The sequence below is a fragment of the Parus major genome, chromosome 27 (genome assembly GCF_001522545.3).
Source record: "Parus major isolate Abel chromosome 27, Parus_major1.1, whole genome shotgun sequence".
NCBI lineage: Eukaryota > Metazoa > Chordata > Aves > Passeriformes > Paridae > Parus > Parus major.
Genome location: NC_031796.1, coordinates 849,969 through 862,016, shown reverse-complemented (window position 1 = coordinate 862,016; position 12,048 = coordinate 849,969). Strand labels below are relative to the sequence as shown.

The following is a 12,048-nucleotide window of genomic DNA, read 5'->3' as shown; positions in this document are numbered from 1 at the left end:
CGGTGTCACCGGGGCTGGCCGGGGACACGGAGGGAGTGGCCGCGCTCAGGGTCACGCGGGGGCAGATGGCACCGCCTGTGCCACTCCGTGCTGCGCCGCTCGGTGCGGAGCGGAGCCTCGCTGAGTCGTTCCCCGCCGGGCTGTGCCGCCCCACGGCAGCGGGAAGGAGCAGGACCGGGGCACCGAGCGGATCCCCGCGGTGAGAGCCCATCCTGCCCGTCCCTCCCGGCTGCGCCCCCTCTGCCCGCCCGGTGACATTCTGGGACGTGTGGGGACACTCTCGTCCCCCTGAGCAGGGCCGGGCTGAGGGACCGCAGCGCTGGGCTGGCACCGCCCGGCCGGGACAGGGGGTAGCCGGGGCCGTGTCCTCTCCAGCAGCCGGGCTGGCAGCCGGCGGGCACCGCGGACGGGCTGGCTCCCTGCCCGGCCGGAGGATTAGCCGTGCCATGGATACGGACTCCGCAGGGAACGCTGCGCTGCAGGCCTGAGGCTCCGGTGGCACGGCACGGCACGGCACGGTGGCATGACAGGACACGGCACGGTGCAGCCTGCCATCCCCCCGTGTGGCACCGCCCGTCGTGGCTTTGCCCGGCCGCTGCCCCCCGGCCGTGCCCACCCCGGTGGACTCCCGCAGCCTCCCCCGCCGCCCCCCGCCCGGGAGGCAGAGAGTTAACGCGGGACCCGCCGCGCTATAAATTTTGCATCGTGCGGGGCTGGGGGGAGCTGGGCGGGAGCCAGGGGCGTCTCTAGGTAACAATAAACACCCGGGCAGGAGCAGCTGGTGCCCCGACCGCCTCTGCATCACAATGCCGGAATCACGCTAATCAACCGCCCGCACCGCGCCCGCACCGCCCGGGCACCGCCGGGCTCCGGCCGTGGGCAGGGGATGGCCGTGGTGAGGGCCTGACTGGGGTGGGGGTCCCGCCATGGGGAGGGTTTGGCTGCTGAGGGTGTGGCCATGAGGAGGGTTTGGCCATGGTGAGGGTCCAGCTATGGCGAGGGTCTGGTCAGGGTGAGGGTCCAGCTGTGATGATGGTCCAGCCATGCTGAGGGTTCTGGCCACGGTGAAGGTCTGGACATGGTGAGGGTTTGGCCATGGTCAGGGTCTGGCCATGGTCAGGGTCTGGCCACGCTGAGGGTCTGGCCATGGTCAGGGTCTGGCCACGCTGAGGGTCCAGCCATGGCGAGGGCCACCCCCAGGGCTCACCCCCACTCACCAGGGAGAAGGGCTGGTGGCCCAGGCACCGCCTGCTCCCGGCAGAGCATCCAGGGATGCCAGACAAGATGAGTCCAACCCCCCAGCCATGGCCACTGTCACCGGTGTCACAGGGCCAGGCTCTGGCGACGCCACACTTCCCTGGAAAACGCCAAGGCCACCATGTGCCACCCTGGCACCACGGTGGCTTTGTGGCTGGCTGCCCCAGCAGTGGGGAGCGGGCCCAGGGCCAGGCTACGACCCCCAGCATCTTCCTATCCCCCCTCATGTGGCCGGTGGCTTTTAGGGCCTGGAGTTTGGCCACCATGTGCCAAGAGCTGGGGTCTGTGGGGGCTGTGCCCCACCCGTGATGTCCCCCCGGGGCAGGCTGGGGGTGCACGGGGCCATGGGGACCGCGGTGGCCGAGGGGGTGGCAGTGGTGACCGAGGTGGTGGCAGTGGTGGCTGAGGGGGTGGCAGTGGTGGCCGAGGGGGTGGCAGTGGTGGCCGCTGTCCCCGCTGGCTGCCGTCTGCATTCCAGCGCAGGAGGCAGCTGTGCCACCCCCCAGTGCCGCTAAATATTAATGCTGCCCTACATTGCGCCGCGGCACCTGCTCGGGCGAGCCCCGCCGGCCCTCGCGGGGGCGAGCGGCTGCCCCGGCACCACCGGGACTGCGCCAGAAGGTGGGGGGGACACGCCAGACCCAGCTGTGTCCCCTCCCCAGAGCCAGGCGGGAGGGACAAAACGATGAAGGCACGGGGAGCACCGTGCTGGGGCGGAGGGAAGAGGGGTTGGGAGCTCCCCAGATGCCGCCCATGACCCCAGGATCCTCCCAAGAGCAGATTTGGGGCAGGATTTGCTGGCAAAAGCAGCGGCGAGCGGCTCTGCCTCCGCCACCACGGTCGCCAGGCGCGGCTGAGGACGTGGCGCTCGTCACTCGTGTGCCAGGCGACAGCGGGGGTGGCCCCGGCGCCCGCCTTGAGCCTCAGCCAAAAGTCCAGAGCCGAAAAGTAGGGGGTGATTGATGGCAGCGTTTGGCGCGTAAGGGCACCCGGCGGCCCAATCCTCCCGCGGCCCCAATTCCTCCCCTGCCCCTATTCAGAGATCATGTTGTCTCATGTTGGTCCCAGAGGCGCCATTAATTAAAAATACATCCAATTAAATGGCAGGTGAAAGCGTGCAGGCACAGTCCCCCCGCGCCTTGGCTCAGCTGCGCCGGTGGCAGCGGGGAGGGCGATGTGCCCGCCCGGGGTGCGGTGCCAGGTCCTGTCCCCGCTGCCACCGCCGCCACGCCAGGCCCTGTCCCCTTCGGGACGTTCTTTGGGGCGCTGGGGTTGGGGTCACCCCGCCTGTCCCCCTCCCACAGGCCGGGCATGGCAGGTGGCATGTGGTGGCAGCCGCCAGTCCCCAAAATCGGGGCGCGCTCACCCCCGGCTCGGCGGAACGTGGTGGCACTGCCACCTCCTCGGCACGGGGGCTGGGATGTCCCTGGGAGGTGGCACCGGGGGGTGCCCACCGGGGAACCCCCGGGGCGGCGGCGGCTCCTCGTTCCCGTTAATTGGAGCCGCTAATGGCGGGCGCTTCCCGCTCCGGGTGCTGGCAGCAGGCACCAGCTGTGCCACCGCCAGCGCCGCCGCTTTCATCAAGCTGCCAGGGCGAGGGGACCGGGCCAGGTGGCCCCATGGCACAGGGAAGGTGCCACCCCCCCCGCCATCCTCCTCCCGCACCCCCAGACCCTGCCCGAGGAGCCCGCACCCCATCCACGCCTGTGCCAAAAAGCCGCCCGTGCCCGCAGAATGCGGCGTCTTGATGCCAGGGGATGGAAAATGCGGGATGCCACGGGATGGGTAATGTTGGGGGGGCTCACACCCCCATCCTTCCCCCCAAAACCCAACCCCAACACCTCCTCCATCCCCCATCCGTGGCCTCCAACGCCTCCAAGGTTTTTTTTTTTTGGGGGGGTGGTTTTATCCTTCTCAATCCTTTTCTTCTTTCCCCTTTCCAAATGCCAGGGAAAGGTGTGAACGGATTTTTGGAAGGAAACGTCTAAATTGGATGAAAAACCTTTAATGCCGACAGCCGGAGCAGCTGGAAGGACAAATATAGCCGGAGAGGAGGAGGAGGAGGAGGACGGGGACGCGGTGGGAGGTGGTGGCCGTGCCGAGAGCGACACCTGGTGACAGTCACCCCCCCCCGGACACGTGTGAACACGCGTGTGGCACCCAGGTGTGTGTGCGCACCCCGGGACACCCACCCGGGACGTGCGAGGCCTCCTCCAGCTGGAGATTCCGGCAGGAGCCCGTGGGACGCGGGTGATCTGCTCCATGGGAAGGCCCCGTCCTCCTCCTCATCCTCCTCCTCCTCCTCCTCCTCAGCATCCCATCTCCATCCCCATTCCCGGAGCAGGCCGTGCCCGGAGCACCGGGATGTTCCCGAAGCCGGCGGGACTGGATGGGGCCGCCACCACATCCCCAAGGCCCCGAGAGCACCGCGGGCATGAGGAGGGAGGAGAACTGCGCCAGATCCCGCATTTCGAGCCGATGGAGCCGGGAACGGTGGGATGGAGCAGCCAGGAATGTCGGGATGGAGCAGCCGCCGCTCCAACGAGCGTATTCCAAGCGGGAACGCCGGAGATTTACAGCGCCGGCTCCGGGCAGCCCCCGGCCATTTGGCACGGCAGCTGCTGCCGAGGAAGTTCAATGCCAAAATAAATTAAATGGCATAAAACGGCCTGGTCACCTTTGGATCGGGATGCCGCAGGAGCCGGGGCCACGTGGGGCTTTGTCTGGCGGCAGCGGGAAGGGAAGGTGGGATGTGAGGATGCTCGGGATGACATCGCGTCCCTTCTGCCGCGCCGGGAGAGGCTCCGGAGCCCGGCGGAGCCGCGGGCAGGGACCAGGAGGGCTGGATTAGGGATCCAGCCGAGTGCACGGGGCCCAGCTGCCCCCTCCATAAATCAGGGTGGGCGCTGGGGGCTCGCTCCCGCTTTCCCAGGCTCCGGGAAGCGCCCGGCGCCGCCGCCACCCCCCCACCATCTGCACAGGGATATATTTTAAGACGTGTCAGCGCAGGGATCGCAACCAGGCGAAAGGAGAGCGAGAAAGCCGGGGCTGGAGCGGGAGACGGCGGCCGGGCTCTGCGGGGAGCGAGGCACGGACACGGCCCGGGGGATCCAGAGCCCCCCCGAGCCTCAGGGAGGGTCTGCCCGAGCCTCAGCCGAGCTGGAAGGACTCGATTCCAGGAGCAGCTCTGGTTCTCACCATCCCAAATCCCTGCCCGGAGCACGAGGGTTGGGACAGACCCTCCCGAGCCCTTCAGGAGCCGCGATGGGGTTGGGAGCAGCAGAGGGAAACGGCACGGAGGGGTTTGTGCGGAGGAAGGGATGGATGGGGGATGACACAGCTCCCTCTCCCTGCCCTGCTGGCTCAATCCATCCCCTCCGGCTCCTCCCCGGTGCTCAAAGGGCTGCCAGGAGCTCGCGGAAGGTTTGGGGCCAAATCTCAACCTCAATCCTTCCCTTTGCGATTCCTGCAGCACCTTTCCCCCCTCTCTCACACCTCAACCAAACCATGCCCTGCTCCAGCTGGGGCATCCCCACCGCATCTTCCAGCCGGGGGAAACCCAGGGCTAATGATGGCTTGGAGCTTAATTAGAGAGCGGAATTTGGGGGCTTGCAGAGGCTGGCAATGCCAAATCCCACCCCTCTCACCGGGAGGGGATAAAAGGCTTTCCAAGGAAAACACAAGTTACCGTGTGATTCCAAAGGCTACGGGAAGCAACGGAGCAAAAGGCAAAGCAAGATACAGTAACAGGAAATATTTAATTTTCCAATCTTCACTTCTCCATTTTTATAAACTGAAAAGAAAAAAAAAAATAATATATTACAAAATATCTGTACAGAGACAAAGGTACAACCGAAAAAAGGCGTGCTCGGTCTCCAAAGGAAACTCGGGAGAGGTACAGCAAGAGTCTGAGCAGAGGCTTCTCTGCTGGGAACTGCTACAGCAGGAGAATTTGGGATTGAACCCAGAGCTGGGATGGGGGGAAGGAGGGGGGAGCTGCCCTCGCCCTCCCTTGTGTGGATTTAATCCTCCCAAATGCAGAAATCCCACCCGGCTCAGTGAATCCTTTTGTCTTCCTTGTGCAGAGCATTGTAAAAAAGGGTTAAAAATTAAAAAAATAAATGTAAAATGTGGGGAAATGAAGGAGGTGATGGGAGGGAGGAGCGGTGGCACAGCCCCCCAGAGCCTGCGGGCAGGGATGGTCCTGCTGGGACCAGTCAGGAAAAGCTACTGGGAGAGGAAAAACCAGTCCCTGGCTGGAGAGGTCGGGGGTTCGGGGAAGGGAATGGGGGAATCACCTTCCAGAGGGTCCCTGGGGACAGCTGGCAGGAGCAGGGACAGACAATGTCCATCCCTGGCCGGAGCTGGGACAGGAGCCCCCAGGGCCGGCCCTTCCCAGCCCTGCACAGGAGCTGGAGCTGTGCCAGAGGGACTGGTGACCCCCAAACTGGGACTGGTGACCCCCAAACTGGGACTGGTGACCCCAAACTGGCACTGAGCACCCCCAAACTGGGACTGGTGAGCCCAAAACTGGGACTGGTGACCCCCAAACTGGGACTGGTGACCCCAAAACTGGGACTGGTGACCCCAAACTGGGACTGGTGACCCCAAACTGGGACTGGTGATCCCAAACTGGGACTGGTGAGCCCCAAACTGGGACTGATGACCCCAAACTGGGACTGGTGAGCCCAAAACTGGGACTGAGCACCACAAACTGGGACTGATGACCCCAAACTGGGACTGCTGACCCCAAACTGGGACTGGTGAGCCCAAACTGGAACTGGTGACCCCAAAACTGGGACTGGTGACCCCAAACTGGGACTGGTGACCCCCAACTGGGACTGGTGAGCCCCAAACTGGGACTGGTGACACCCAAACTGGGACTGGTGACCCCAAACTGGGACTGGTGAGCCCAAAACTGGGACTGAGCACCACAAACTGGGACTGGTGACCCCAAACTGGGACTGGTGACCCCCAACTGGGACTGGTGAGCCCCAAACTGGGACTGGTGACCCCCAAACTGGGACTGGTGACCCCAAACTGGGACTGGTGACCCCTAAACTGGGACTGGTGACCCCAAACTGGGACTGGTGACCCCAAACTGGGATTGGTGACCCCAAACTGGGACTGGTGAGCCCAAAACTGGCACTGAGCACCCCAAACTGGGACTGAGCACCCCCAAACTGGGACTGAGCACCCGGAAGCTGGTACCAAGAACTCAAAACTGGGACTGGTGACCCCAAACTGGAACTGGTGACCCCAAACTAGGACTGGTGACCCCCAAACTGTGACTGGTGACCCCAAACTGGGACTGGTGACACCCAAAACTGGGACTGGTGACCCCAAACTGGGACTGGTGAGCCCAAAACTGAGATTGAGCATCCCAAACTGGGACTGGTGAGCCCCAAACTGGGACTGGTGACCCCAAACTGGGACTGGTGACCCCAAACTGGGACTGGTGACCCCGACAGGAGGAGGTTGGGGCTCCCAGTAGCTTTCCTGGGCACGTACCAGTTTGGAGAGACAATAAACAGGCATCGCCTTCCTGAGAGGATCCAGCTCAGGAACGAGACTTTTCCTTCCAAAGGGGATGGGATTGGGAAGAAAAACAACAGCAGCTCCAGGGGGAAAGGGAAAATCATCAAATTCAACCCCTCCAAAGCCCCTTGGTGGGTTCAGTGTCTCACAGAACTTCTCTCTGTACATCAGGTATGAGCTAAGTTTAAATAAACAAAACAAAACAAAGCCAACAATAACAAAAATAAAAATAAAAATTCCAAATCCCCTACAAATTTCCAGTGGAATTCTGCAAACGTTGCCCCTCAGTGCTGGGAGCCACCAGTCCCTGCACATCAGCAGCAAATAGAAATAAAAAATATTATCAATATATTTAATTTCTCTCCCTGGGTAAGGCAGGATCTCCCCAAGTGGAGAAGCATCACCTGTTCAGGTGCATTTATTTCAATTTATCTCTCTGTATAAAATAGAAATTAAATCCTGTTAGTAGCAAGAAGATCTCTCAGCCCAGCCCAAAATTCCCCCCCCCTTTAACACTCTGGAAATTAAATGTTTTCCATAGGAAAGGTCAATTTGGGGACAAAAATAAAAAAAGCTGATAAATAGGTACCTTTGTTTTATTCATCTCTTTTTAAGTCTCATTGAAATGAACAGCGCAAGGGTCTGTGGGAGGAGAAAAATCCACCGTAAATACTTCCTTGACAACAACAAAAATAGAAATATTCTCGTGGAAATGACACAGGAACACCTGGGAAACCTCAAAGGGCTGAGATGGAACCGACCTTGGCAGGATGGGCAGCACCAGCTCAGGATTCCGGGGATAAATCGCTCCCATCTGGTGGCAAATCCCACCAGGTGTTGGGATTTTTGTTTCCTTTTTTATAATTCTTGAAGTGTTCTGGAAGTTATAAATGATAGAAATCCCTGTTTTTTTTTGTTTTTTTTTTTTTTCAGGGAGGTGTTCTCCTCGGCTCTTAAAAAAAAATAAAAATTAAAAATAAAATCCACCAAAAAAAGGAAAAAAGAAGATAATTCTCACTGCCAAGTTACAGCAGGAGGGATGCAACACCTGGAGACCCTTCCCAAAAATCAATGTACTAAGGCTGCTGTCACAGGGGACAGGACTGGCCCTGCAGCAGAGGGAAAAATGGATCTTTTATGGCAAGAAAACAACATCAAAGAAATGAAAACACAACCAGTGTCACATCCCAGGTCCCCACTACTGGGATAACCCATCCAGGTGCCTCTGCAGCAATAAATTCCCCTTTTTCATTTTTATTTTATTTTTTTTTCCCTTGAGGAAATGGGGAAAACAAACAAAACAACGACAGAAAAAAATAAAAAATGCTTTGGGAAGCGGCCTCCCCCCAGCCCTCCCTGACCCAGCAGCAAACTCCAGTGCCCAGCTTGGGGAAACTGCATTTTTTTAATTCCTTCTTCCTTCCATTCCTACTTTTCCATCAATCCCCCCCTCTCCTGGCTCAGTTTGCTGGAGGTTGGGATTATTTTTGTCACTAAACCAAGCACGGGAGGCCAGTGGGGACCCTGAGGGATGCCCAGGGATTTCTGCAGCAGCTGAAATGCGGACGAGACCTTGCTCTGGCCAAAAAAAAATTAAAAAAAAAAAGGGAATAATAAAAAAAAATAAAATAAAAATCAAGTCCTGTGGCTAAAGGAGGAGAGGCAAGGGGGGAATCCCAGGAATGTCAGTAGGGAACCCCCCGGCCCCGGCCCCCCCTTGGAGGCACTCGGCCAGGCCCTCGGAATGCCTTCCCATAGGGAGACGGTGCCTGGCTTGGGGCACCCCAGCCGTGACCTGTTCCTGCCCCGCTGGAACCGCCTGCTCCCGGCCCCAGCTCGCCGTAACTCTGCGTTTTGGCCTCTGGATGTGGCAGAGCGTTGCTGTTGCTCCCCTCGGATTTGGGGAAGGATTGGCCGAGCGGGTGGATGGGGACGGGGGCTCTGGCGAAGCGCAGGTCCTGGTCCCCCGGGAACTGCAGCGAGCCCGTGCCCTGGTAGCTGCTGCTCTCCCCGAGGTGGCTCACGGAGCCCAAGAAGGTCCTGCTTTTCCCCAGGGCTTGGGCAGAAGGTTCTAGCAGAGTCTGGCCCGCACTGAGCTCCTCGGCACCGAATCCCCCCTGGGAGCCGTCGGTGCTGTAAGTCCTGGCGGGGTGGGAGCGGCCGTAGTCCGGGGGCTCCTGCGCGGCGAGGCCGAGCGGCTCCGGGTCCGGCTGGGAAAGGAGCTGGAGCAGCGCAGCCGTCACGGCCGGGTTCAACTCCTGGGCTGCACCGCAGGGATCCCCTTCGGGCACCGGAGGAGGCGGCGGCGGTCCGGGGGGCTCGGGGGGTCTCTTCTCTGGTGGGACAATGCCGGGAGGACACGCTGTGGAAGGGTGACTTCTTTTAAACACCGTTTCAAACAGACACAAAGACATTTCTAAGCAAACCAAACCAATCCCTGCCGAGGCCGCCTGGGAAGATGCGGAGGGAGAGTTTGAACGCGGGCTGGGAGATCAACGTTCGCTAACAACGTTCGTTAACAACGTTCATTAACAACGTTAACAACGTTCATTAACAACGTTCGTTAACAACGTTCATTAACAACGTTCATTAACGCTTTGGCCCCGGCTCTGAGCACCCAACTCGCCGGTAACAGCCGTCCCAACAGCCGGGACCTCCCGGGTCAAAGGCTGGTTCCGAGGCAGGTGTGGATCGGGCCGAGCTCCCCCCGGGGCTGGAGGGATGCGGCACCGCCCGGCTCCAGGGTGGCTCCAGGAGGGGACAGCCACAAAAGCCAGCCCAGCACACGGCTGCCAGCTCCTGGGTGTCCCCAGTGCACCCTGGCCCTCCCACCCACCCCAGCCCTGCTGCCCCACCTGGCCAAGAGTCAAAAGAAGCTCGCCCCACCCCGAGTATCTGCATTATCCTGAGCACGAGAAAAGCCTTCTGCTTCCTCCCCCCCTGCTCCCCCGGCACCCCTGATTTCCTCCCCACATCAGGAGTGGTTTCCCTGCTGGAAGAACAAAGCTGGGTGACCCCCGGCCCCCCCTGCTCTGTCCCGGCCTGGGAGGAGGGAGAGGGAGCAGAGCACTGCCCGTCCCCTGAGGGTGACACAGGTGACACCAGGGAGGGGACACCGCCTGCTGCTGGCACTCCCAAAACCAGCCCTGCCTCCTCTGGAGTGACACACCTGAGCACGGGGGGGGGGGAAGGAAGGAATTACTGGCGATGGCAGAGCCCCCGTGCACACCTCGTTGGAATCAGATCCTCAAATCATTGGCAAAACTGGTTATTAAAAAGGTCAAACTTTATTGTGAAAACCAGTAGTCTTCCAGGACCACCCCTCCACCCGTATCCGTCAGTCCACTTTGAAAACTAGATTGTATTGAAATCCAGAAAAATAAAACAACAACGGGGGGAAAAAAAAAAATAATAATAAAACAAAAAAAAAAACAAACAATCTTCAGGTAAAATTTGTAAAGCCAAGCTGATCTGGGGGACAGCAAATCATTCCAAAGAATTATCAACAGAGAACAACGGCATCGAATTCCATCTGCTCTACAGTAACCTAGTTATCTTCCAGGACTAGGGCAACAACAACAAAAAAAAAGGAAAAAAGGAGGAGAAAAAAAAAAAATAAAAATAAAATAAAATAAAAAAAAAAAGCACGATCACAACTGGCTCGTGGTGGGCGGGTGTTGAAGGCACGAGAACACAGCACGTTCAGCTACATTGCAGGAGGTGGGATCGGGCCAAAACAGGCTCCCCGGAGAGTCTGAGACATACTCAGGAGGCGCTTCTACAATTTGGTGAGGTCGTCACAGGCTGTTGCTAATAAATTCAAAAAATCAACAGAAACAAAAAAGAAAAAAAAAAAAGACATGGAGACATTTACACTCACCTTTGGAAAGAAATCCAAGAGCTCACTGACACAAGCAGGGTTTGTTTTGTTTTTTAAACTATTAAGAAGCAGCAGTTGGGTTCAGCTTCAGGAGATGCTGAGTTTTTCAGGGCTCAAAAATCAGCTCTGGGTAGAACCAGGCACTTGTGGATGCTCAGGTTTTACCTGCACAGCTGCCACTATCCCTCCCTTCAGCACTCACCGCTAGTTCAGCTCTTTTAAAATCATCTCTGCAGGTTTATTTATTTGTATTTATTTTTTTTTTAAGAGAGTGGGGAGGGGATGGTGAAAAAGAGCTGGGGAAAAAACGCAGAGACGCAGCAGCATCCTGTGCAAAAAAAAAACCTCCCTGCATGTCTAAACTGATTGCTGTGGGGCTTGAGGAAGAACTGACCCTCCAAACTTCCCCTGCATTTTTTGGGCAAACCCCAAAACCTCCAATTCATCCTCACTGACCCACTGACAGTAGAACACTCATGGATTTTAGGGCATTTATTTGCCTGTTTGGGGCTGTCTGCAGCTCTTCAACCTCCTGAGCAGTCCAGTACTTACCACGGGGACGGGGTCAAGGGTCTTTTTTCCTGATGTCCGACCACATCCTACCCCCTTCCCTCCTCCCATCCCCTCCCTGCTGCCTCTCTCCCAACACTCCAAGGCCTCACTCCTGGCTGCAGCTGAACCAGCAGCCGTGTCGCTCTCACTGCTCACATCAGGTGCATTTTATTTATTTACCTGTGCTGTCCTCGGGGTGCCTCGTCGGGGTTTTCCTGGGCCCCCGCTGCTCGCTGCTCTTCTCCCCGTTGCTCTCCTCCAGGGTTATCCCAGGCTCCTGGCTCTTCATCAGCTGGCTCAGCAGAACGGCCAGCACGTTCTGCATGTCTCCCTGAGCGCTGCCTGCGTCCGGAGTCTGCTGCTCCTCCGCCACCTCCGCGGGCGGCTCCTCCGCCGTCTCCTCCGCCGCCGCCGCCGCGGGCTCGTGGTGCTGCGCCGTGGCCTCGGTCAGGGCCGTGATGGACTGGTTGAGAGCCTCCAGCTGCTGCTGCATCTCGGGGTTGGAGTGGACGTTGAGCAGCTGGGCCATCTGCGGCACGCTCAGGTCGGTCTGGCTCTGCAGCAGGTTCAGGAGCACGGCCAGCTCGCTCTGGTTCAGCTGCTGGGTGATGTCGCCCAGGCCTGCGGGACACACGGGGAGCACCAGCGGGGATGTGAGGTGTGGGGTTCTGGCATGGCACGGGGCAATGAACAGCTCTTCCCCAGGTCCCACAGCCAGGAACACCTGGTGCCCATGTCCCACAGCCAGGACCAGCCCTTATCCACATCCCACATCCCATATCCACATCCCACAGCCAGGAACATCCCTTATCCACATCCCA

General features: G+C 59.1%; 1 protein-coding gene across 7 annotated transcripts in view; it reads right to left on the bottom strand.

The window, feature by feature from the left end:
- Positions 1-4,996: 4,996 nt before the first annotated feature.
- The window catches only part of CDK12 (cyclin dependent kinase 12), a 29,802-nt gene continuing 22,750 nt past the window's right edge, over positions 4,997-12,048 (bottom strand). Inside the window, exons 13-17 of one of the 7 annotated variants that reach the window (XR_004500326.1) lie at positions 11,408-11,848; positions 7,557-9,157; positions 7,385-7,437; positions 6,769-6,973; positions 4,997-5,050 (exon numbers count right to left, since the gene is read on the bottom strand). Coding sequence is in view for 2 of the 7 variants with exons in the window: in XM_033520023.1 (XP_033375914.1) it covers positions 8,481-9,157; positions 11,408-11,848 (1,118 nt within the window). In the remaining 5 variants the exon portion in view is untranslated. Of the gene's footprint in view, positions 5,051-6,768; positions 6,974-7,010; positions 9,158-10,060; positions 10,606-11,407; positions 11,849-12,048 lie in introns of those variants that run through there. The other 6 variants (XR_004500327.1, XR_004500324.1, XR_004500325.1 and 3 more) reach the window with 6 other exon arrangements.